We start from the raw sequence: 25643 nt of genomic DNA on the forward strand, positions 1-25643 counted from the left end.
ACATTGATACATTATATTCGATACCACACAGAATATAAATAGAACATTTTCCGTGGATGCTTCTATCTATTCACACAGAATTGGTTCTAGAAGTATTTGGGCAGTGACACCATCTCCATCATGTATCGGCCACCACAACGGAGTTGACACAAGAGGTCAATTTCATTCAAGGGGTTTAACACCGTGATGGCTTTCAGGAATTGCAGCCGCATCGCCCCTCAGAACGAACCCCTGTATAAATACTGGAGCGTTGCTCACACTTGGACACTTTGCACTAGTCAGTGACTGCTTGAAGTCTGGAGGGCATGGTTGCCAACCGATTTCCTCCCTGGAGATGCTTTACACACCTTTACTGCTCTTTTACAGCTCCTCTGGGGGTCTTTCCGTCGTCAGATTTCTCCTCATGCTCAATCAGATTGAGGTCCGGTAACTCAGACATTGAAGAATATTCCACTTCTTTGCTTCTGTGGAACATCTGGGTCATTATCAGTCTGTAGTGTGAATGGGGTCTTGGGATTTTTGCAGGATTTGAATGAATCTGAGCAGAATATCTAACTCTGTATAGGATTCATCCTGCTCCTTCTATCCAGGGGACTATCCTCAGTAAACCTGCTCCACTGGTGCCGCTACATGTAAAAGACCATGCAATGGTGCATGGCCATCCGCCAGGGATGTACAAACATCACATGGGGCCCCACAGCAGAACTAAGGGCCCCCTGCCCCGTCCAGATCCCCAGTACAGATAAGAAATGTAGAATGAAAAGCTCAATACCGCAGATTTCTGACAAATGTACTATTTTATGATTAAGCTGATGTCATTTTAATAAAAAAAACATTCCAATAGAAAAAGTCGCCCACTTTAGCCAGCAATGTCAAATAAAAGTTCTGGATGCCATTATTCTCCATGCATTTATACCAGAGAACTGGCATCGGTACCACTGATAAATCTCCCCCACATGTAATATTACAAATCTGACTTCCTGCAGCCACCACTAGGGGGAGCTCCCAGCAGAAAAATGTATACAGCTCCCATTGATTGCACTGGAAGTTGTAATGCACCTCCCCCCAGAGGCAGATGCTTGAAAATGCAGTCTCTTCCTGCGGGGAACTGAAGGAAGAGTTTAGCTTTGGGCCCCGGGGCCCCATAGCCGTCTGCCTCCATAGATGATCCATTCCGGAACTGGGCGTTTCTTTTTTAATTCGTCCATCCTAATGGAAACAATTTGGAACATTATACCCACTTACCTGCTCCTCTATTCTACACCCTGGCAGCATTTCTGTCCCTTGTAGACCTGCCCTAAGGGTACAACCACGCGTTTCGGTTGCACTGCAGTTGAATACCGCAGCACACTAGCCTTGCAGTCGTACCCTCAGGGGGGCGCCGACGATTTTCCGTCTGCAGGCGGAACTTGCGGCAAAGTAGTAACAAATCTCATCCACCCGCCCCCGAGACCAACCTGCGCGTAAAACTGACAGTCGGTGCAGATCTGAAATGATCAGGCGCAGGGCCGATCCACCTGAAAAGTTTGCGCATTTTTTAATCAGTATAGATTACGTTACATTAGACGCAAACACCCCGCCAAACAGCGACTCGTCAGTCAACGATCCGGGAACTTTCAAAACTGTAAAAAAAAAATAAAGGTAATGTAAAAAAAAAAAATTACTAATTAAAAAAGCAGGAGATCCGGAAAAAAATAAATAAATGAGCAGTGCAAACTTTTCATTAAAACCCTTGAATTAGGGGTTAAAGCCGTCGCTTCCCTCACATCCATTGTGTATGGCAGCCTACTTGCGGACCGCGTGTCTATAGATGATATTTTAAGTCTATTTCTGCACGTTTTTATAATATACGGCTGCGGGCTGTCAGCTCCTGCGCCCTCAGCCTGGGCATTCCCTGCTGATGGGGACATGTGCAGTCCCCTGAAGAACCAGCCCCCTCAATGTGCCCCAATGCATTGTGTGCCTCCAGCCCATGCAGTGTGGTGGTGCAGCAGAGCTGTGTGTGCTGCGCTCTGCTGTGGGTGTGCTCTGCTTACCTATGGGCTGCTCTGGCTGCCTCCCTGGCACACACTGGCAGACACTAGGACACTGCTTGAAGGGCAGACTGAGCTCTGCGAGCAGCACAGTCCTGCGGGCGATACCAACTCCACCACAGCGGGGGGGTGCACCCACAGCCTGTGCCAGCCACCTCGCTTTACATATTTCTATAGAAATGATAGACTGATGTATTTTGGCGAATAATGATATTTGAAAGCTTTACATGGATGACACAGGGGATGTTGTGAAGCGGCATTCTTTGTTAGGCTCCCCCCGTGGGCTGGCGGAGTGGTATGTGCCGGAGCAGGCTCAGGACGGGCTCGGCGGCGGCTGCCAGTACTTGTCATGGCCGCTGTCCCCCTGTGATTGTGGGGGACTGATACATATAGATACATTGTATCAGGGAGACTTCCGGTGTCCCCGCAGCATGGCCCCCCGGAAAGGAGAGCTGACGGAGGAGGAGAAGCAGCTGGTGGCTGTCATCTCTAAAGGTGGGTGTGCCAGGAGCTACTAGTAGTGGATGCTGGGAGTTGTAGTCCCATAGCTCAGACCTTTTCAGTGTTCTGTAGTATACAGGATGGGAAAACCTGGTCTATACACACATATCTGCGGAGGACGCACTGTTATGGGGGATCTGCGGATGACACACTGTTATGGGGGGATCTGCGGATGACACACTGTTATGGGGGGATCTGCGGAGGACGCACTGTTATGGGGGGATCTGTGGATGACACTGTTATGGGGGATCTGTGGATGACACTGTTATGGGGGATCTGCGGATGACACACTGTTATGGGGGGATCTGCGGATGACACACTGTTATGGGGGATCTGCGGATGACACACTGTTATGGGGGGATCTGCGGATGACACACTGTTATGGGGGGGATCTGCGGATGACACACTGTTATGGGGGGGATCTGCGGATGACACACTGTTATGGGGGGGATCTGCGGATGACACACTGTTATGGGGGGGATCTGCGGATGACACACTGTTATGGGGGATCTGCGGATGACACACTGTATGGGGGGATCTGCGGATGACACACTGTTATGGGGGGATCTGCGGATGACACACTGTTATGGGGGAATCTGCGGATGACACACTGTTATGGGGGATCTGCGGATGACACACTGTTATGGGGGGATCTGCGGATGACACACTGTTATGGGGGGATCTGCGGATGACACACTGTTATGGGGGGATCTGCGGATGACACACTGTTATGGGGGGATCTGCGGATGACACACTGTTATGGGGGGGATCTGCGGATGACACACTGTTATGGGGGGATCTGCGGATGACACACTGTTATGGGGGGATCCTGCGGATGACACACTGTTATGGGGGGATCTGCGGATGACACACTGTTATGGGGGGATCTGCGGATGACACACTGTTATGGGGGGATCTGCGGATGACACACTGTTATGGGGGGGGGATCTGCGGATGACACACTGTTATGGGGGGATCTGCGGATGACACACTGTTATGGGGGGATCTGCGGATGACACACTGTTATGGGGGGATCTGCGATGACACACTGTTATGGGGGGATCTGCGGATGTGACACTGTTTATGGGGGAGGGGGGATCTGTGGATGACACTGTTATGGGGGGGGATCTGCGGAGGACGCACTGTTATGGGGGGGGATCTGCGGAGGACGCACTGTTATGGGGGGGATCTGCGGAGGACGCACTGTTATGGGGGGGATCTATGGATGACAGTTATGGGCATCTACGGATGACGCACTGTTATGGGGGATCTGCGGATTGCACACTGTTATGGGGGATCTGCGGGTTGCACAGTGTTATAGGGATCTGCACATGGCAAGCTGTTTGTGTTTTATGGAGGATGAACCTATAGTACTGTTAGTTCTTGAATTGAATGGCAGAACTGCAGTAAATACTGACACAGGTAAAGCTGGTTCTCTACCTGGGAGTATTGATACTGACAAATTCAATTTTTGTATATTTTTAATTTAGCAGTTTTTTTTTTTAATATCGGGGTGTGAATCATTACAGTGGATATGAAATCTGAGCTCCTCACTAATCTGCACTAGAAATAATTAAAGAGATAATCTGAAGTGATTATAGCCGCCCGGCAGAAGGCAGATAACCCCGCTGCTGCTGTAAGTGGGAAGATGGAGAATTCGCCTTGTTTCTAATCTCTCGTTAGTCGGCTGTGTGTTCTGTGTGTTCTTAGGCCATAAAATTCCAATAATCTGGTATTTTCGGGAGAAGGAAGGTGCTAGAAACAAAGAAACCCTCTAGATTGACCCTCTGTAAATGATGTCGGTACAGATAGTACTGCCTCCTGGTCTCTCTCTCTTTCTCCCCCCGTGCCGTCAGGGTTGCGACTAGTTCCCATCCCACAGAATAACCTTTTGCCCCCTAGTGGTCAGGTCATGTATAAGGATGGGAACTAGCCAGTTCACTAGGAGTGAGCTAGTTCCCATCCTCCTAAATGACCTTTCTTCATTATTACCATACAGGTTATTTAGAAGGATGGGAACTAGATGGTTCACTGTGAAGGAGCTAGTTCCCATCCTCCTAAATTATGTTTGACGTCACAGGGCAATCTGCGGGATGGGAACTAGCCGCTACCGTGCCGTCGTCTCCCCCCCCCCCATGCCGTCAGTCTTCCCCCCCCCCCAAATGCCATGAGTTCCCCCCCCCCAAATGCCATGAGTTCCCCCCCCCCAAATGCCATGAGTTCCCCCCCCCCAAATGCCATGAGTTCCCCCCCCCCCCAAATGCCATGAGTTCCCCCCCCCCCCAAATGCCATGAGTTCCCCCCCCCCCAAATGCCATGAGTCCCCCCCCCCCCCAAATGCCATGAGTCCCCCCCCCCCCAAATGCCATGAGTCCCCCCCCCCCCAAATGCCATGAGTTCCCCCCCCCAAATGCCATGAGTTCCCCCCCCCAAATGCCATGAGTTCCCCCCCCCCAAATGCCATGAGTTCCCCCCCCCCAAATGCCATGAGTTCCCCCCCCCCAAATGCCATGAGTTCCCCCCCCCCAAATGCCATGAGTCCCCCCCCCAAATGCCATGAGTTCCCCCCCCCCCCCAATGCCATGAGCCCCCCCCCCCTCGTGCCTCCCTGTCTCTCTCTGTAGTGTAGATGATGTAGGTATAGAGAGTGCTGCCTCCTTGTCTCTCCTTATAAATGATGTAGGTATAGATAGTGCTGCCTTGATGCATTTCTCTATAAATAAATATACAAAAGATAAATTATCCACAAAATCCCTTTAGGGGTTTTAACTACTAAATTATAAAACTACATATTGTATTTATGATTTAAAAAGAAAATAAACCAAACGTGTAATTAAAACTCAGGGCGTAGCAGGGGAGAATTATCAGTGTTGTGACAGGGGTCACTGGGTCGGTGCTTTATTGTGTAACACTGTACTATTAATAAACACTCTTTAAAAGGTGAAATGTGCGGCGCTCTTATTTCCAGATCAACATTGATTGTCACTGTTTTAGTATTTTACTGTGTTATTGGTTCACACTCTTTTGGAGGTAATTGTGAGATCTTGTTTTATCTCCAACTCTACATTTGTTGCCACTCTGATATCTAACTATATATTCTAGCCGTATAGTGACCTGTAGAGTGAGATATACTGCTACCCGAGCCTTACGGAAGCGAGACGCGTGATACAACAATGCTCCCAACTACTGCTAACCATGCAGTATCTCCATCACCGTGTTTTTTCTGCTGCACATAGTTAGGCCTCATGCACACGACCGTTGTTTTATTCCGTGTCCGTTGTTCCGTTTTTCGTGATTTTCTGCGGACCCATTCACTTTCAGTGGGTCCGTTGAAAACTCAGCTAATGCACCGTTTGTCATCTGCGTCCGTGATTCCAGTCCGTCAAAAAAATATAACCTGTCCTATTATTTTCTCGGAACACGGTTTGCGGTCCCATTCAAGTCAATGGGACTGCAAAAAAACGCGGAGGCACACAAGATTGTCATCCACGTCCGTGCGTCCGCGTCCGTTTTTTTCCTATCATTTGCATGGCAAACCTGACTTAGACTTTTTTTTTACTTTCCTTTATGTCTGGTGATCCTCCAAAAATAAAGGAAGACACGCGGAAACAAAAACGGATCACTGAACAACGGAACCCCATTTTGCGGAACGGAACACAACAACGGCCGTGTGCATGAGGCCTTAGATTGTTGTTACAATGTGGCAGTAAAATGTATTGGTTCTGCTTAAACTGCCTGTGGCGATTATATGTCAGCTCAGGGAGCGCGTCTCCTACCACACTCCTATTCAGTGCACCTACACATTTACACCTATTTCAGACACACTGTTGGTTACCTACAGGTCGCACTGTCCCTATCAACTTTCCCAGTGAGATTGCTGGAAATATCCCTCTGTTATTCCCTGCCTAAAATATGACAGACAACTCCCCTCCCGACATGTTTTGCCGCATGTGCAGCAGAAAAAAACACGGTGATGGAGATACTGCATGGTTAGCAGTAGTTGGGAGCATTGTTGTATCACGCGTCTCGCTTCCGTAAGGCTCGGGTAGCAGTATATCTCACTCTACAGGTCACCATACGGCTAGAATATATAGTTAGATATCAGAGTGGCAACAAATGTAGAGTTGGAGATAAAACAAGATCTCACAATTACCTCCAAAAGAGTGTGACCCAATAACACAGTAAAATACTAAAACAGTGACAATCAATGTTGATCTGGAAATAAGAGCGCCGCACATTTCACCTTTTAAAAGAGTGTTTATTAATAGTACAGTGACCCCTGTCACAACACTGATAATTCTCCCCTGCTACGCCCTGATAGTTTTAATTTGGTTTCTTTTCTGTTTTGTTTTTTAAAGAAAATCGTAAATGCAATATGTAGTTTTAGATTTTAGTAGTTAGGACCCCTAAAGGGATTTTGTTGTAATTGACCGGTTGTATATTTGTGGATTCATCCCGAGGGTCCCAACAAGGGCCTAAGAGTTTGGTATCTCTATAAATAATGTACAGTAGGTACAGATAGTACTGCCTCCCTATCTGTAAGTGATGTAGGTACAGATAGAGAGAAAATACTATGTAAATTATGTAGGTACAGACAGTACTGCCTCCCTGTAAAAGGATGTAGGTACAGATAGTATTTTCTCTCTATGTAAATTATGTAGGTACAGACAGTACTGCCTCCCTGTAAAAGGATGTAGGTACTGATAGTACTGCCTCCCTGTAAAAGGATGTAGGTACTGATAGTACTGCCTCCCTATTTCTATCTGTAAATTATGTAGGTACAGATAGTACTGCCTCCCAGTCTCGCTCTGTAAATACTGTCGATACAGATAGTACTGCCTCCCTGTCTCTCTCCCTGTAAATACTGTAGGTACAGATAGTACTGCCTCCCTGTCTCTCTCCCTGTAAATACTGTAGGTACAGATAGTACTGCCTCCCTGTCTCTCTCTCTGTAAATACTGTAGGTACAGACAGTACTGCCTCCCAGTCTCTCTCTCTGTAAATACTGTAGGTACAGACAGTACTGCCTCCCAGTCTCTCTCTCTGTAAATACTGTAGGTACAGATAGTACTGCCTCCCAGTCTCTCCCTGTAAATACTGTAGGTACAGGCGGTACTAATCCAGCTTCATTACTGGGTAGTTTTTTCCAAGGACTGGTCCTGGACTACAGCCGATATATCGGAGTATTGGTTGCACTGTTGTAGCCCCCTGAGACATGATTCACTGGCTCCATCCTGTTGGGACGTCACCTGATGACCCCATTGACAGTTCCTTGTATTGGACACTTTAATCACAGTTTGTCTTCATTCCCTGCAGAACAGGTCAATGCAGCCATTAGTCGCGTTCCTCCTCCGTTACTCCGCGCGGTCCTCCCTCGCCTGCAGTACTTAGCTGCTCCTAATTTACTTTCACTGCGAGACATCGCGACACCATGGCAACCACAGATCTTCAGACGCCTCTATGGTTCATGTGAGAACGACACAGCAAAAGTATCAGAGCGATGATGTCCCAAGATCTCTGCTTCCACCTAATGAGCAGAAAATATAATAATAATAATTTTCATTTTGTATACAGCCTAAAAACAGGTGAAGGAGGATATGGTCAGAATGTAAATCACCAGAACAATTTCTGTGTAGACACTGAACAAGCAGAGAGTAGTGGGAGATTTCAGCTCTGAAGCTTTTAGACTTGTGAAAGAAGCTGTGGCAAAAATCATAGCTTCAGCTGGTGCAGGTCTGTGCCATGTAAACATGGCCTAACACGTCACAAAATGTAAATCACAAGTGTAGACACTGAACAAGGAGGGACTGCTAGGAGATTTCAGCTCTGGAGCTTTTAGAATTGTGAATGCAGCTCTGAAGTATAATAAAGGTTGTAACTTTTACATGCAATGCGAAGCTCCACTTTTGATTAGCGCTGGCTAACCTGCAAATCTACAACCCAGCATTTATTTAGCTATTTTGTTTTACATATTTTTAGGTTATTGTGACAATAAATGCTAGAAACCATCAACAAGCAGGTCAACTGCTGCTGAAGAATCCTACTGTAGGGAATGTGAAGACTCATAGGGGCTCATGAGTACATAGTACTTTCAGTGCATATTTATATTCATAAACATAAGACATCCACCAACAGCAACTTGATGACGGTTTCCAATTGGGTAGAGGAAAATTTTACCCCAAGTGAAAAATAAAATAGCTACATTTTGTATGCCACAGTTGTATCAAAATGTTTGCTGAGTTTTTCTGGCTGCAGAAGGGAAGAGAGGTCTGAAGTAACCTGGGGGACAGATATTAAGGAAGTTACGGTAATGCGTACGTTATAGAGGCGCGCTGTCCTAGTTGCAGCACCGAATAGACTTGACGCTTCTCGCTCACAGTTAATTGCCATTAGTCTTCCCGAGCTCGGTCCCTGAGGGATCTCTCCACCTGATGAGCTGCAGCCGCCTTGTACCCCGGGGCTCATTAACGACTCTTTTATTTTCTTCATTAGGCAAAATTTACGTGTAGAAATTCAGAAACCTTAGCAGCACCGAGCACGAGCCTCCTGATCCAGTAGTCAGAGCTGTGGTACATGTACAGGGTCCAGCACAAGGCCAAAGCCACACTTGTGTCATACATACAAAAGTACCAAACTATAAGGGAGATTCCTGCAAAAGATAGGCAAGTCCTCCGAGCGGTGACTACTGACAACATGCTCCTCTGCCATAGTTACTTACAGCCCCCGACAGCATCCACCTGGATGTGGTAATATAGTAACATAGACTGAAAGACTGAAAAGACACATCCAGATCAGACTGTTATCCTTCAGTGTTCATTCAACTAATTCAAAATCGGGTCATTTGGAATATCTGTCTACATCTGACAGTTTACATTGCAAGTCATACAGATCCTGAGTTACATTCTGTATTATACTCCAGAGCTGCACTCACTATTCTGCGGGTGCAGTCACTGTGTACATACATTACTTATCCTGTACTGATCCTGAGTTACATCCTGTATTATACTCCAGAGCTGCACTCACTATTCTGCTGGTGGAGTCACTGTGTACATACATTACTTATCCTGTACTGATCCTGAGTTACATCCTGTATTATACTCCAGAGCTGCACTCACTATTCTGCTGGTGGAGTCACTGTGTACATACATTACTTATCCTGTACTGATCCTGAGTTACATCCTGTATTATACTCCAGAGCTGCACTCACTATTCTGCTGGTGGAGTCACTGTGTACATACATTACTTATCCTGTACTGATCCTGAGTTACATCCTGTATTATACTCCAGAGCTGCACTCACTATTCTGCTGGTGGAGTCACTGTGTACATACATTACTTATCCTGTACTGATCCTGAGTTACATCCTGTATTATACTCCAGAGCTGCACTCACTATTCTGCTGGTGCAGTCACTGTGTACATGCATTACATTACTTATCCTGAGTTACATCCTGTATTATACTCCAGAGCTGCACTCACTATTCTGCTGGTGCAGTCACTGTGTACATACATTACATTACTTATCCTGTACTGATCCTGAGTTACATCCTGTATTATACTGCAGAGCTGCACTCACTATTCTGCTGGTGCAGTCACTGTGTACATACATTACTTATCCTGTACTGATCCTGAGTTACATCCTGCATTATACTCCAGAGCTGCACTGAACCGAAAGCATTTCCTTGCAGTCACTTGTCACATGTGGCGTTTACACCAGATCTGCAGTCACCTAATGTATGAAAGACTAACTGCCCGCAGCATTATACAAGCTCAGCTGTATGGAGAGGGACTGCTGCTGACAGTTTCCAATAAGCATCTGCTCCTTTTTTTTTTTTTTTTTTTGTAAGGAGGTAGCTGTAACTTTTATAAGCATTTAGTGCAAGAAAATTTAGACTAGAACCTTCAGAATCACAGGTGCATATCCATGAAGCAGACATAATTACAAAAAGCTAAATGGCTGCACACAGTTATATATATATATATATATATATATATATATATATATATATATATATATATATATACAAACAATAGAGCTAAGAAATGGGGGTCATTCTAGATAAAAGTGGTACAATACCGACTATAAATGAGTAATGGAAGCTCTTAGCGCACATACGTGTCGGGCCTGGTTGACGCCTGGTAGATGGGCCCGACGCGTATGTGCGCTAAGAGCTTCCATTACTCATTTATAGTTGGTATTGTACCACTTTTATCTAGAATGACCCCCATTTCTTAGCTCTATTATTTGTATATATAACGGTGTGCAGCCATTTTATAAGCATTTAATTATCTTTTTAGCAAAATCTTCAGATTATTGTTCAGCATCTACTCTGTTTCCTTTGCAGGAAATGTCCAAGAAGCCGTCACACTATTGGGGAGCAAAGATGTTCGTATCAACTGTTTGGATGAGGTAATAATGGAGGTCACATGACACAGTCAAGGCACTAACGAGTTAATATGTTACATTGTTTCAGTATGAAAAACTATTCATCAGGATCAGGACATCCTACTCCTCAGAGGGAGTCTTCAAGAAAACTGCACCATTTTACACTACAATGTCCAGATATTTTGTAATATTACCTTGTATCTCTCAGCAGTAGATTAATCACATCATTACTGTAGTATTAGGCATACTCTTCTACATAGGAGCCGTATTATAGTAGTTATATTCTTCTTTATAGGAGCAGTATTATAGCAGTTATATTGTACATTTGTCACGGCGGGCGTGCACTCAGACTCACAGATAACCCACCAACCAGGCTCTGGGCAAGAGACAGGGGAAGGGTCACCTCCTAGCTAATCCCTGACCTCTTTCCCTGCACTGCTCAGCCCACATGCAGACCTTAAAGGTAGGTATGATGTGTCCCCGTGCCTGGGCTGAAAAAAACCTAAATTCCCTGAGATGGTGAAGAGGGGAAATAGGAGCAGCCTGCTCGCACAGAACCTGGATGGGAGAGATGACACAAAACAACCAAACTTGAAATCACACTTCTCTTTCTGAGCTGGAACAGACAACCTTCCTTCCTAGCTTCCAAGACCACAATGATTCCTATAATCCGCTCAGAGCACTGGGCTAGTGTGCTATTTAAACTAATGACCCCACCCAGTGTACCTGATGAGAGGCGGATCCAGCACAGTTCCAAAACAAACATTAAACTCGTGCTGCTATCCTGGCCGACCTCCGCACATCGTCAGAGTGGGGCATGACAGTACCCCCCCTTCTACGGGTGACCTCCGGACACCCCGGACCAACCTTATCTGGATGGGACCCCTCTGAAAAGCCCTCACCAGTCGGCTGGCATTGACATCCAACGCCGGAACCCACATCCTCTCCTCAGGGCCGTATCCCCTCCAGTGCACCAGGTACTGAAGGGAACCCCGAAGAACTCTCGAGTCGAGAATCCTGGAGATCCCAAACTCCAAGTTTCCCTCGACTAGAACAGGAGGAGGAGGCAATGGCGATGGTTCCACCGGTCTCACGTATTTTTTTAGTAAAGACCTGTGAAACACATCATGGATCCTCCAAGTCTGCGGAAGATCCAGCCGAAACGCCACAGGATTGATCACCGCAGAAATTTTATACAGACCAATAAATCTTGGACCCAGTTTCCAAGATGGCACTCTCAATTTGATATTCTTAGTGGACAACCACACCAGATCACCCACACACAGGTCCGGACCAGTCACACGTCTCTTGTCAGCCATTTGTTTATACCTCTTACCCATCTTCTCCAAATTCCCTTGAATCCTCCGCCAGATGGAGGATAAGGCAGAAAAGAATCTCTCCTCCTCTGGCATCCCAGAGGAACCAGTCCCAGAAAAGGTACCAAACCGAGGATGGAAACCGTATGCGCCCAAAAATGGTGACTTACCCATGGACTCCTGCCTACGGTTATTCAAAGCAAATTCTGCTAGAGACAAGAATGAGGACCAGTCCTCCTGATTCTCAGCCACAAAGCACCTCAAGTAGGTCTCCAGGTTTTGATTAGTACGTCTGACCATTCGACTGCGGCTGAAAAGCCGAAGAGAATGAAAGTTGAATGCCAAGCCGAGAGCAGAACGCCCTCCAGAACCTGGAGACAAACTGCGTGCCCCTATCGGAGACCACATCCGCAGGAATACCATGCAATTTCACAATATTATCCACAAAAATCTGCGCAAGAGTCTTAGCGTTAGGCAGACTAGTTAGTGGTATAAAGTGAGCCATTTTACTGAAACGGTCAACTACCACCAAAATCGCTGTTCTCCCGGAGGAACTCGGCAGATCCGTAATAAAGTCCATAGACAAATGCGTCCAAGGATGAGACGGAATAGACAATGGAAGAAGTGAACCAGGCGGTCGAGTATGAGCAACCTTTGACCGTGCGCAGGTTTTACAAGCTGTCACGTAATTCTCAATGCTCTTACGTAACCCTGGCCACCAGAACCTCCGGGATACTAGATCACAGGTGGACTTACCACCAGGATGTCCAGCGAGGACAGTATCGTGATGTTCTTTGAACACCTTGTATCGCAGGCCCTCGGGAACAAACAACCTCCCTGGGGGACAAGAACCAGGAGCCCCCTCCTGGGCTCCCAACACCTCCATCTCCAATTCAGGGTACAGAGCGGAGACCACCATCCCATCTGCCAAAATCGGCGCAGGATTCTCTGAATCGCATCCCCCAGGAAAGCTGCGAGACAAGGCATCTGCCTTGACGTTCTTGACCCCTGGGCGAAAGGTAACCACAAAATTGAACCTGGTAGAAAACAGTGACCATCTGGCCTGCCTAGGGTTCAGACGCTTGGCAGATTGCAGGTAAGCCAAATTCTTATGGTCAGTGTACACCGTAACGGGGTGAGACGCCCCCTCCAACCAGTGACGCCATTCCTCAAAGGCCAACTTGATAGCCAACAACTCTCTATCTCCAACATCATAATTCCTCTCGGCGACCGAGAGCTTCTTGGAGAAAAAGGCACACGGGACCCACTTGCCAGGAGATGAACCCTGTGATAGCACCGCTCCAACCCCCACCTCTGATGCATCAACCTCCACTACGAATGGCTGAGACACATCCGGCTGCACCAGAATGGGAGCAGACGCAAAACGCTCCTTAATAGCCGAAAAGGCCTGCAATGCCTCTTCCGACCAGACAGAGATGTCAGCGCCCTTCTTGGTCATATCAGTAAGAGGTTTTACTATGGTAGAATAATTCGAAATACATTTTCTATAATAATTCGTAAACCACAAGAACCGCATCAAAGCTTTCTGATTCTCTGGTCGGTCCCACTCCAGAACCGCCCGGACCTTTTCGGGGTCCATACGAAAACCAGAATCAGAAAGCATGTATCCCAAGAACCGAAGCTCTTGCACCGCAAACAAACATTTCTCCAATTTGGCATATAATTTATTCTCCCGAAGGATTGTCAAAACCTGTCTCACATGATCCTGATGGGTCTTCAGATCAGGAGAATAAATCCAAATGTCATCCAGGTAAACTACTATGAACCTCCCCACCAAGTGATGAAAAATGTCATTGACGAATCGCTGAAATACTGCTGGCGCATTCGTCAACCCAAAAGGCATAACCAGGTTCTCAAAATGACCCTCGTGTGTATTGAAGGCCGTTTTCCACTCATCCCCCTCCTTGATTCTGATCAGATTGTAGGCCCCCCTCAAATCCAACTTGGAGAACACCTTGGCTCCAACAATCTGATCAAAAAGATCAGAGATCAAAGGCAAGGGATATGGATCCCGGACTGTAATACGGTTCAATTCCCGGAAATCCAAACACGGTCTCAGTGATCCATCCTTTTTCTTCACAAAGAACAAACCTACTGCCACCGAAGACTTAGATGGTCTAATATGACCCTTTGCCAAACTCTCGGCGACATACTTTCGCATGACCTCTCTTTCGGGTTGAGAGAGGTTGTAAAGCCGAGACTTTGGCAACTTAGCCCCCGGAATGAGATTAACTGGACAATCATAGTCTCGATGAGGGGGCAATTCCTGAGCCCCACCCTCCGAAAAGACATCAGCAAAATCCGAGAGATACTGAGGTAAAGCCGTAGTAGACACACCAGAGATAGATGTGCCAAGACAATTATCCGAACAAAACTCACTCCAACCAATGATCTGTCTCGCTTGCCAGTCTATAATTGGGTTATGTCTAGTCAACCATGGCAACCCCAAAACTATAGGAGCTGGCAAATCCTTCATGACAAAACAAGAAATAATTTCAATATGTGAATCACCCACCCTTAAGTGAATACCATGAATAATGTGAGTAAGGCTCCTTTGAGAAAGAGGGGAAGAATCGATTTGCAAAAACACGAATCTCGTTCTCTAAAGTGCAAGTACTTAGTCCTAGGTTTTTAAGCAGAGAAATAACTATACCTATCCTCTGACTCTCATCACCTGACGACGATGGACGCAGCCGAAAGTACAATTTGCAGGATTCTCTAAAATGGATAAAGTCATCCGTACCTCCTGAAAATCGATCAGGAAGAGCCACTTTAGGCTCCACAAAAATTTGACCTGCACCTGATGCCAGAGCATTCTGACACCGTGTGACCGAACCACGTAGCTCCGCAACCTCTAGGGATAGCCCCTGCATGCGGTCAACCAGTGCTTCAATTGACGCCATCAAAAAAACGCTGAGTAATGGCAGTCACAGTATGGCGGATTATAATGTCAAGGCGGGCGTGCACTCAGACTCACAGATAACCCACCAACCAGGCTCTGGGAGAGAGACAGGGGAAGGGTCACCTCCTAGCTAATCCCTGACCTCTTTCCCTGCACTGCTCAGCCCACATGCAGACCTTTAAAGGTAGGTATGATGTGTCCCCGTGCCTGGGCTGAAAAAAACCTAAATTCCCTGAGATGGTGAAGAGGGGAAATAGGAGAAGCCTGCTCGCACAGAACCTGGATGGGAGAGATGACACAAAACAACCAAACTTGAAATCACACTTATCTTTCTGAGCTGGAACACACAACCTTCCTTCCTAGCTTCCAAGACCACAATGATTCCTATAATCCGCTCAGGGCACTGGGCTAATGTGCTATTTAAACTAATGACCCCACCCAGTGTACCTGATGAGAGGCGGATCCAGCACGGCTCCAAAACAAACACTAAACTCGTGCTGCTATCCTGGCCGACCTCCGCACATCATCAGAGTGGGGCATGACAACATTGGAGCAGTATTATAGTAGTTATATTCTTGTACATAGGAGGCAGTATTATAGTAGTTATATTCTTGTACATAGGAGGCAGTATTATAGTAGTTATATTCTTGTACATAGGCAGTATTATAGTAGTTATATTCTTGTATATAGGAGCAGTATTATAGTAGTTATATTCTTGTACATAGGAGCAGTATTATAGTAGTTATATTCTTGTACATAGGAGCAGTATTATAGTAGTTATATTCTTGTACATAGGAGCAGTATTATAGTAGTTATATTCTTGTACATAGGAGCAGTATTATAGTAGTTACAGACGTGGACAAAATTGTTGGTACCCTTTGGTCAATGAAAGAAAAAGTCACAATGGTCACAGAAATAACTTTAATCTGACAAAAGTAATAATAAATTAAAATTCTATAAATGTTAACCAATGAAAGTCAGACATTGTTTTTCAACCATGCTTCAACAGAATTATGTAAAAAAATAAACTCATGAAACAGGCATGGACAAAAATGATGGTACCCCTAACTTAATATTTTGTTGCGCAACCTTTTGAGGCAATCACTGCAATCAAACGCTTCCTGTAACTGTCAATGAGACATCTGCACCTCTCAGCAGGTATTTTGGCCCACTCCTCATGAGCAAACTGCTCCAGTTGTGTCCGGTTTGAAGGGTGCCTTTTCCAGACTGCATGTTTCAGCTCCTTCCAAAGATGCTCAATAGGATTGAGGTCAGGGCTCATAGAAGGCCACTTTAGAATAGTCCAATTTTTTCCTCTTAGCCATTCTTGGGTGTTTTTAGCGGTGTGTTTTGGGTCATTGTCCTGTTGCAAGACCCATGACCTGCGACTGAGACCAAGCTTTCTGACACTGGCTAGTACATTTCTCTCTAGAATTCCTTGATAGTCTTGAGATTTCATTGTACCCTGCACAGATTCAAGACACCCTGTGCCAGACGCAGCAAAGCAGCCCCAGAACATAACAGAGCCTCCTCCATGTTTCACAGTAGGGACAGTGTTCTTTTCTTGATATGCTTCATTTTTTCGTCTGTGAACATACAGCTGATGTGCCTTGGCAAAAACTTCGATTTTTGTCTCATCTGTCCACAGGACATTCTCCCAGAAGCTTTGTGGCTTGTCAACATGTAGTTTGGCATATTCCAGTCTTGCTTTTTTATGATTCGTTTTCAACAATGGTGTCCTCCTTGGTCGTCTCCCATGTAGTCCACTTTGGCTCAAACAACGACGGATGGTGCGATCTGACACTGATGTTCCTTGAGCATGAAGTTCACCTTGAATCTCTTTAGAAGTCTTTCTAGGCTCTTTTGTTACCATTCGGATTATCCGTCTCTTAGATTTGTCATCAATTTTCCTCCTGCGGCCACGTCCAGGGAGGTTGGCTACAGTCCCATGGATCTTAAACTTATGAATAATATGTGCAACTGTACTCACAGGAACATCTAGTTGCTTGGAGATGGTCTTATAGCCTTTACCTTTAACATGCTTGTCTATAATTTTCTTTCTGATCTCTTGAGACAGCTCTTTCCTTTGCTTCCTCTGGTCCATGTCGAGTGTGGTACACACCATATCACCAAACAACACAGTGATTACCTGGAGCCATATATATAGGCCCAATGGCTGATTACAAGGTTGTAGACACCTGTGATGCTAATTAGTGGACACACCTTGAATTAACATGTCCCTTTGGTCACATTATGTTCTGTGTTTTCTAGGGGTACCATCATTTTTGTCCATGCCTGTTTCATGAGTTTATTTTTTTACATAATTCTGTTGAAGCATGGTTGAAAAACAATGTCTGACTTTCATTGGTTAACATTTATAGAATTTTAATTTATTATTACTTTTGTCAGATTAAAGTTATTTCTGTGACCATTGTGACTTTTTCTTTCATTGACCAAAGGGTACCAACAATTTTGTCCACGTCTGTATATTCTTGTACATAGGAGCAGTATTATAGTAGTTATATTCTTGTACATAGGAGCAGTATTATAGTAGTTATATTCTTGTACATAGGAGGCAGTATTATAGTAGTTATATTCTTGTACATAGGAGGCAGTATTATAGTAGTTATATTCTTGTACATAGGAGGCAGTATTATAGTAGTTATATTCTTGTACATAGGAGCAGTATTATAGTAGTTATATTCTTGTACGTAGGAGGCAGTATTATAGTAGTTATATTCTTGTACGTAGGAGGCAGTATTATAGTAGTTATATTCTTGTACATAGGAGGCAGTATTATAGTAGTTATATTCTTGTACATAGGAGGCAGTATTATAGTAGTTATATTATTTAATATTGAGTAGATCTTTTGCCCATCATAAGGAATGATATAAGGGACATTCAGAATATCGAAATTGTATTTCACAAAGCTGTTTCCTCACGTTATTACAGGTCGGCACATTGCTCACATTTTCTTTACTTGGTGTTTGGATTTTATACAGGGGCGGTGCAGTTGATGTTATACGGGTGGGGTGTTGCTCCTTCAGCATGATGGGTTCACGTTAAGTTGAAGGCCTCCTTATGGCTTGCACTGATGGGACCATTAGGCCCTGGGCTGGTTATTTTAGTCCTTTGATACCAGCCTTGCCGTTGTGGCGCACCCCCAGTGTCGCATTGATCGACCGCTCGGCACACACATTCCCAGCATTCATTCTCCAGATCCATAACTCTCAGCTCTTACCAGGAAGGATCAATCATTTTGTTCATTTACTCAAAGGATTTACATTTCGGTGTAAATGAAGGTTTGTGTTTGAGACAGAAGAAATTCACCAGATCTATATACATTATATAAACCATGAGCTCTGCAACCATAGAGGACCCCTCAAAAATTGGGTAACTGTCACCACAATCTCACTTGTAGAAGGTCTCCATCTAAATTCTAAAACTAATCGTGGCTATTAAATTAGCAGCATTCTTTTATAAAAACAGTGCCACACCTATTCCCAGGTTGTGAGTGGTACTGCACCTCCATTCACTTCAGTAAAGGGGGTGAATTCATACAAACCCCCCTCCCTTCCAGCTGGCCCTACCATTCCTGAACAGTAATGGATTGTCATTTTGGACATTTTTACCATAAATTCCACAATAATGCAGCGTTCAGTAGTCCAGAAATTCTAATAATCCACAAAAAACAAAACGTAACACACTTTTTTCTAAGGACCATCTGATAATCCGGAACATCTCATAATCCAGCAGCTGTCGGGTCCCACAGGACTTTCACAGTGTGTCCACTCACTTTGTTATTTACTAGCATGGCAGTTGGTATTCATCAGTAACCTTGGCAACCAGCGGCCACCGTGGGCTCTGAATGCTGCTTACAGCGGACTGAAAGCCTTTGTCGCGGTGACGATCGGGAAACCTGTAGAGATAATCTCCTCCGCTTCTATTAAAAAAATTACTGAGATACATTTTTGAAAAATGTGTACATTTTCTGACACCTTTTTGATACAATTTTATCAAGTGAAGTGTCATACTTTTGCAACATTTTTTGTAATACCCATGTACAGTGCAGTGAAAAAGTCATTGTCGCTCACTTTATTTTTATATTTTTTTTTCTATTTTGACTAATTTTGCCCATTTCAAGGGATTCTCCAATACTTAGATATTTATACCTATTTTTAGTATCAGTGGCGTAACTAGAGTGCTATGGGCCCCAGGGCAAACTTTGGATCAGGGCCCCCCCCACACTCTGTGACCCCAATCGTTACACCACCCCTGGTCCCTGATCCCCCAGTAGTGTTCCCCCCTGCTGCCCCCCAGTAGTGTTCCCCCCCCCCCCCCACTGTCCCCCGGTAGTGTCTCCCTGCCGCTGCCCCTAGTAGTGTCCCCCCCCCCAGAGGCAGCTCTTCCATTAGGCTGCCTCCTAAGGCCTCGCTCTGGCTCCCACCCGACACCGCTGCAAGTACAGTTATTGGCTTCCACGGCCGGCGGGTGGCCTCAGCGGACTAATGGAAGAGCCGCAGCGGGGCCCACGGCCGCTCTTAGCCCCTCTATGCCTCTTTAAGAGAGCAGTGGCTGCTGGGGCTCGGAGCGTGCCGCCGCACAAGCACGTCTTCTGAACGTTGCCAGCCCCGCCCCCAGAGCGCTGCGCAGCCACGCAGGGGAGAAGAAGGAGGAGCCAGGGCCCTCACCTCAGTCCGTGTCTGGCTGCTGCCCACAGACAGACAGTGGTGCCCGACCAGTGAGTCGAAGCCCAAGGTGTGTGTGTGTGTGTCTCACTACTGCCGCCTGCCCAGTGCCCACTCCTGGTCGGGCCACAGCAGCAGTCAAAAACAGCGCAGCAGGCAGGCATATGGCATTCCGTACGGATTCATTTTTTTTTTTTTTTTTGCTGAACCATTGACTTGAATGGAGCCACGGAACGTCATTTGCGGGCAGTAATAGGACATGTTCTATCTTGAAACGGAATGCATATGGAGTACCTTCCGTTGTTTTTGCGGATCCATTGAAATGAATGGTTCCGTATACGGTACTCAAAAAACGGAACGGAAAAAGAAAAACATTTGTGTGCAGGAGGCCCTAGGGCATACAACGTGCGCGGGTGGGAGTAAACAGCATCATAGGTTACTATGATGCTGTGCACGCCGGGCCGCCCGCTGGGCCATTGTCCCAGACTCATAAGATTTTGTCCCGCGGGCGGCCCGAAGTGCACAGCATCGGTGTAATCTGTGATGTTGTGCGCACGATCAATGCCGCTTCGAGACATATGGCCCGCTCACGGACTGTATCTCTCGGAGGGTATGCGGTCGTGTGCATGAGCCCTTAGTCTGTATACGGACATTGTTTAGAGTCTTACATTGATCTGATACATTGTATCCTCTGCATGTGGAATGTCCTTGTGGTAAATGTGGTGTAACTGGACCCGTGTCTTCCAAAAAGTACCACTTATCAGTCCACAGGATATTACCCCAAAAGGTTTGGGAGTCTTCTAGAAGATTTTTGGAAAATGTGATGCGAGCCTTTGCTTTCTCATTGGTTTGTGCCATTTTTGCCCAATGTCTTTCGTATCCTGGATTGTGTAGACTGAACCTTTCCCTGAGGCTCTTCACGTGTCTCTCTGGGATCTTTTGTGACCTGGGTGAGTCGTGGAGAAGCTCTCAGTAAAATTTTTGTAGGCTCTGACACCCACAGTGCCCCCATAATAAGGTCAGCTATAGTGACACCCACAGTGCCCCCATAATAAGGTCAGCTATAGCAGTGACACCCACAGTGCCCCCATAATAAGGTCAGCTATAGCAGTGACACCCACAGTGCCCCCATAATAAGGTCAGCTGTAATGACAGGAACCCAAAATAGGTTTGAATGCAGCTCTGGATGTGACTAGAGTATAAGACTGATGTGACTTCAGATTGGTAGCATTTTCAAAGTTTTTTTAACCTTCAAATAATTTTTTAAGGTGTGGAGCTATTTTTAAAATGATCCTTAAATGCTTTAAGTCTAATTTGTTCCTCATTTGTTCCCAGCATGGAATGACCCCCCTGATGCACGCGGCGTACAGGGGGAAGGTGGAGATGTGCAAACTGCTGTTACAGCACGGAGCGGACGTGAACTGCAATGAGCACGAGCACGGATACACGGCGCTGATGTTTGCTTGTCTGTCAGGTATTGGCCTTATAATCTGAGTTCGCGCCGTAGTCACACTGCAGCAAAAACACAGCTGTCACAGGTTACATCCAGGTGAATGAGATTTTAAAAGGTCCCGCGTGCTTTTTGGGTCTGACGGCTCATTGGTTTTCTGGAAATACAACTTTAAAAGTCTAATATACTTTGTGTTTAAATCTGCTTGCTGTTGGTGAATGGGGACCTACTTATACTCAGCGGCTGAAAAAACTTGTCCAGACGTAAAACTTCTCACAGCTGAGGGTTTGTTACAATTGTATCCAGTCTAGATAATCCCCAGCAGCACAACTCTATCGCCGTCCTAATAACTTGTTACAATGTATCAGTCTAACTCTGCTCTTTCCATCACTGCCATTGTCTGGCGAGTACCTATGTGCGAGCGGACGTTCCTCCCCTGGTAGTTTGGTTCAGTCAACCTGATCTCGGGGTCGGGGGGCCCCTTAGGACCATCAGACGTTTATGGCATATCCAGATTATATCCAGTCATTGTAATTGTGGGAACCTCACTTTGTCCAAAGGTCCAATATAAGCCAGACTTTAAGGAGTTAAAGGGTATGTATACTTGTGCAAGATATATTTTTAATTGCTCTCATGTATAAAAATCTTTAACAATTTTGTGCATACAGCTCCGATGCACCCCTATGTGTCGCCATGGTTACAGACCACAAACAAACCTTGTGTCGTCTGATCCTGCAGCCAGGAGTAGTGGCCGCACTTGCGTGGTGCTCTCTCCATTCATTTCTATAGGTCTTCCTATTCTCGGATCTCCTATGGAAATGAATAGAGCAAGCCGCGCATGCGCAGTGCCCCCTTCTTCACCCTCTGTGATATCTGACTTTAAAGGCCGACACTGGCTGGTTCTATGCGCGCTTGGCAGCTGAAGGCATCTGTGTTGCTCCCATGTTCCTATGTGCCCGCATTGCTGAGAAAAATTATGTTTTAATATATGCAAATGAGCCTCTCGGAGCAAAGGGGGCGTTGCCATTACACCTAGAGGCTCTGCTCTCTCTGCAACTGCTGCATCCCCGGCACTTGATTGACAGGACAGAGTGTGAGGACGTTTGCACTGCCTGGTCCTGTCAATCAAAGTGGAGAGGGCGGAACCTCTAGGTGCAACGGCAACGCCCCCGTTGCTCCTAGAGGCTCATTTGCATATAATAAAACATCAGTTTTCTCAGCAATGCGGGCACATATGGACATGGGACCAACACAGATGCCTTCAGCTGCCAAGCGCACATGTAACAGGTCAGCCGGTGTCATAGGTACAAATCTGCTGACAGATGCCCCTTTAATCCTCATATCTCCCAGTGATATGCTATCAAATTCTGAGATGACGCAACCCCTTTAAATATCCGAATTCCGGAGAGATGTCCATGTGTGTGTCTTTTTAGATGTAGCATCTTCCTCGCCCACATGTCACTTACCAGATGATTATCCTCATGTTCGGGCGTCCAGTAACTGCCCTGTGAACCCTCGGAGTGCCCCATTATCCGGTTCTTTGTCCTAGATGCCAAGCGACTATCCAGGATAGTATTTAGGGTGTGGTGCAGCAGCTGGTAATGCTATGCTGTCTGCCGCTGCCTACACACAGAGATTTAGTCAGTTAAAGGGGCGCTCCGCCAGAGACCACAATGCCCAAAGATTATTGGGGACCGATCTCCAGTTTCCCCCCTATAGGCCAGCAGTGATGTGTCGCCTACTCCCTGCAGCAATGGTCTGGTGGAGTTCCCCTTTAACAAGTCTCCCTGCCCTATCAAAGAGCATGTTCCATAATGAAACAACCTGAGGAGGGTTTGTTACAATGTATCAGGTTACAAAATAATCTAACTGCAGTATAGCAGAGCCATCAGCTGCGTGAACATGACCAGGGCAGAAGGGGTGAAGGTAAACAGGAATGTTCCCATTCACTGACAGCAAGCAGAAGTCTAGAAAAACGTGTGAAAATGCAACCATGTCGATGGAGCTATTGACACGAGTCTTACTGTGTCCTAGGGAAAAAGAAAATTGTCTGGATGATGCTAGAGGCCGGGGCCGACACCGACGCGATCAACTCCGTGGGCAGGACGGCCGCGCAAATGGCAGCTTTTGTAGGTAAAACCTTTAATGTAATCTCTTATGTTTTTGCTTTAGTCTTGTCTTTTACTTAAACTTGCTGTATATTGCGCATAAACATAAAGGGGTCTTCCAAATACAATATGCACTTTTTTGTGTCCCCCAATAATGATTTGGGGGTTGGGGGGGGGGGGGGGCCATATTGCAGAGGATATAAAGCACTGCATAACACTGGGCACAGTCGTCCATGTAATTGAGAGAGGGAGCGCTGCAGTTTATAGCAGTTTATGGATACAATTTAAATGCTGTAGACACAGTTGCACAGAGTTTTTTTTGTAAATTACTCATTTGCTTTAAAAAAAAAAAAAAAAAAAAGAAACCTTCTAAAAGGCCTTCAATAAAAAAATGTCCTTCCATGTTGCGTCTGCAGAGTGTGTGTAAGTCCTTCACCTAGCTGCTGGTGCTGTTGAATCCAACATAAATCTGTTTCTGATGGCTTTTTCTGCTCAACCCCCTCCCTTCTCTTCAGTGTAAGGCCTCTTGCACACGACCGTATGCCCTCCGAGATATACAGTCCGTAAGCGGGCCATATGTCCCGGAGCGGCATACATCGTGCGCACAGGAGTACACAGCATTATAGATTACAATGATGCTATACACGTCAGGCCGCCCGCGGGGCTATTGTCCCACACTCATAAGATTATATGAGTGCGTGAGGATAGCCCCGCGGGTGGCTTGACGTGCATCATTGTAATCTATGATGCTGTGTTCTCCCCTGCGCAAGATCAATGCCGCTCCGGGACATATGGCCCGCTCACGGGCTGTATATCTCGGAGGGCATACGGTCGTGTGTAAGAGATACCAGCAAGGAGGGGGATGATGTTGTATGTGGCAGATCAGAGATGGAGAGGGAGGAAAGCATCCAAGCAGGAGAGCTCACAAAGACTGTAGTAAGGGAGGAAAGCACATACAAGGCAGTTTGCAGGAGGGGAGGCAGCATCATTCTGGACACACAGACCTTACATCCAGCATGTATTACTGGGAGGGACACCTCCATGTGAGAAAAGTGTAAAAAATCAATGGGTCTGGAAATAAATGAAGATTGCAGGCTAAAACTTTAGCAACTTTTGTATTCAAGGTAAACACTATAAAATATGTAAAATATCTGTTTCCAAAGCCTTTAAAGCAGGGGTGCACAGCCTTTTTGGTCTGAGGGCCGCACTGTCACATCGCTCTATTTCAAAGGGCCACAAATAAAAATACATAATAAATGTTGATTGTGCTCATTTGCATCTGCCTATTACACAGGCCAATGTAAAGTGACTGGGAGGAATGATCACTAGTCACAGTCATTCCTCCTTCATTTAGTTATATTGATCATCAGTAGCGCGTCCCTGCGGCAGGATTATACCGCCAGTTATGGTGAACACTGAATATCTCGCAGTGTAATGGGGGCTTAAATGGATTCTTGCAGCATGGCCCCTGAAACCGAAGAGGTATACTTACCTGCTCGCCGCGATGTTTTTACTACTCGGTCACATGCACCTCTCCAGCCAATCACTGGCTTCAGCGGTGATGTGACCACAAGCAGCGTGTCACTGCTGAAGCCAGTCATTGGCTGGAGCGGTGTATGTGACCATGGCCATGCCCTGGTGTAAAAGTGCAGGAACCGGAAGATGGAGGCAGAGGGGGGCCAGGGCGGCATGAAGCAGGTAAGTATGAATCTTCCGTTTTAGGGGCCACGCTGCAAGAACTTGTTAAGTAATTTTTACGGAAAAGTGGCGACATTTCCTTCCTGCCTCCTATTCGTAAATCAGCGATTTCCTTCACTGCAGAGGATGGCGCTACCTGGTTATTACCACCTGCTGCCAGTTACAGGCGCCATGTAATAACCAGTAAGCATTTCCCCTTACTAGTGGGGAGAGCGCCCTTTGGGTAACATTTTAATAACCAGGCCTGAACAGACACTTTTTTTGTGATTTAGCGCACGTGGTGGTTCGAAAGGTTGTAACTTTTTTATGTGTTGGGACCAAAATAATTTTTGCAACAATTTTTCACTTGACACATAGGGTCTTATTTGGGGGAAACTGTACAAAACATTTTTAAAAAGTACTTTTTTTTTCAAACAACAGCTCCTTATTCTTTAAATATGGAATCTGACACTAAAATAAATTTTTTATAATTAGTTCCCTATTTTGTGTTGGTTGTTTTGTTATATAATATGTATAGTTTCACATGCATGAGGCAATGATAG

General features: G+C 45.9%; 2 protein-coding genes across 2 annotated transcripts in view; one reads left to right on the forward strand and one right to left on the reverse strand.

Annotated features, from left to right (window-relative positions):
- Window positions 1–2114, reverse strand: part of BZW2 (basic leucine zipper and W2 domains 2) — an 84316-nt gene extending 82202 nt beyond the window's left edge. The window contains exon 1 of the mRNA XM_044294445.1: window positions 2037–2114. The gene's annotated coding sequence lies outside the window, so the exon portion shown is untranslated. The remainder of the gene's footprint in view (window positions 1–2036) is intronic.
- Window positions 2115–2326: 212 nt separating this feature from the next.
- ANKMY2 (ankyrin repeat and MYND domain containing 2) overlaps window positions 2327–25643 on the forward strand; it is a 34583-nt gene continuing 11266 nt past the window's right edge. Inside the window, exons 1-4 of the mRNA XM_044294443.1 lie at window positions 2327–2528; window positions 10878–10942; window positions 21181–21319; window positions 23330–23428. Coding sequence (XP_044150378.1) covers window positions 2465–2528; window positions 10878–10942; window positions 21181–21319; window positions 23330–23428 — 367 coding nt within the window. The 5' untranslated portion in view covers window positions 2327–2464. The remainder of the gene's footprint in view (window positions 2529–10877; window positions 10943–21180; window positions 21320–23329; window positions 23429–25643) is intronic.

This window comes from Bufo gargarizans, chromosome 5 (assembly GCF_014858855.1).
Source record: "Bufo gargarizans isolate SCDJY-AF-19 chromosome 5, ASM1485885v1, whole genome shotgun sequence".
Classification (NCBI taxonomy): Eukaryota; Metazoa; Chordata; class Amphibia; order Anura; family Bufonidae; genus Bufo; species Bufo gargarizans.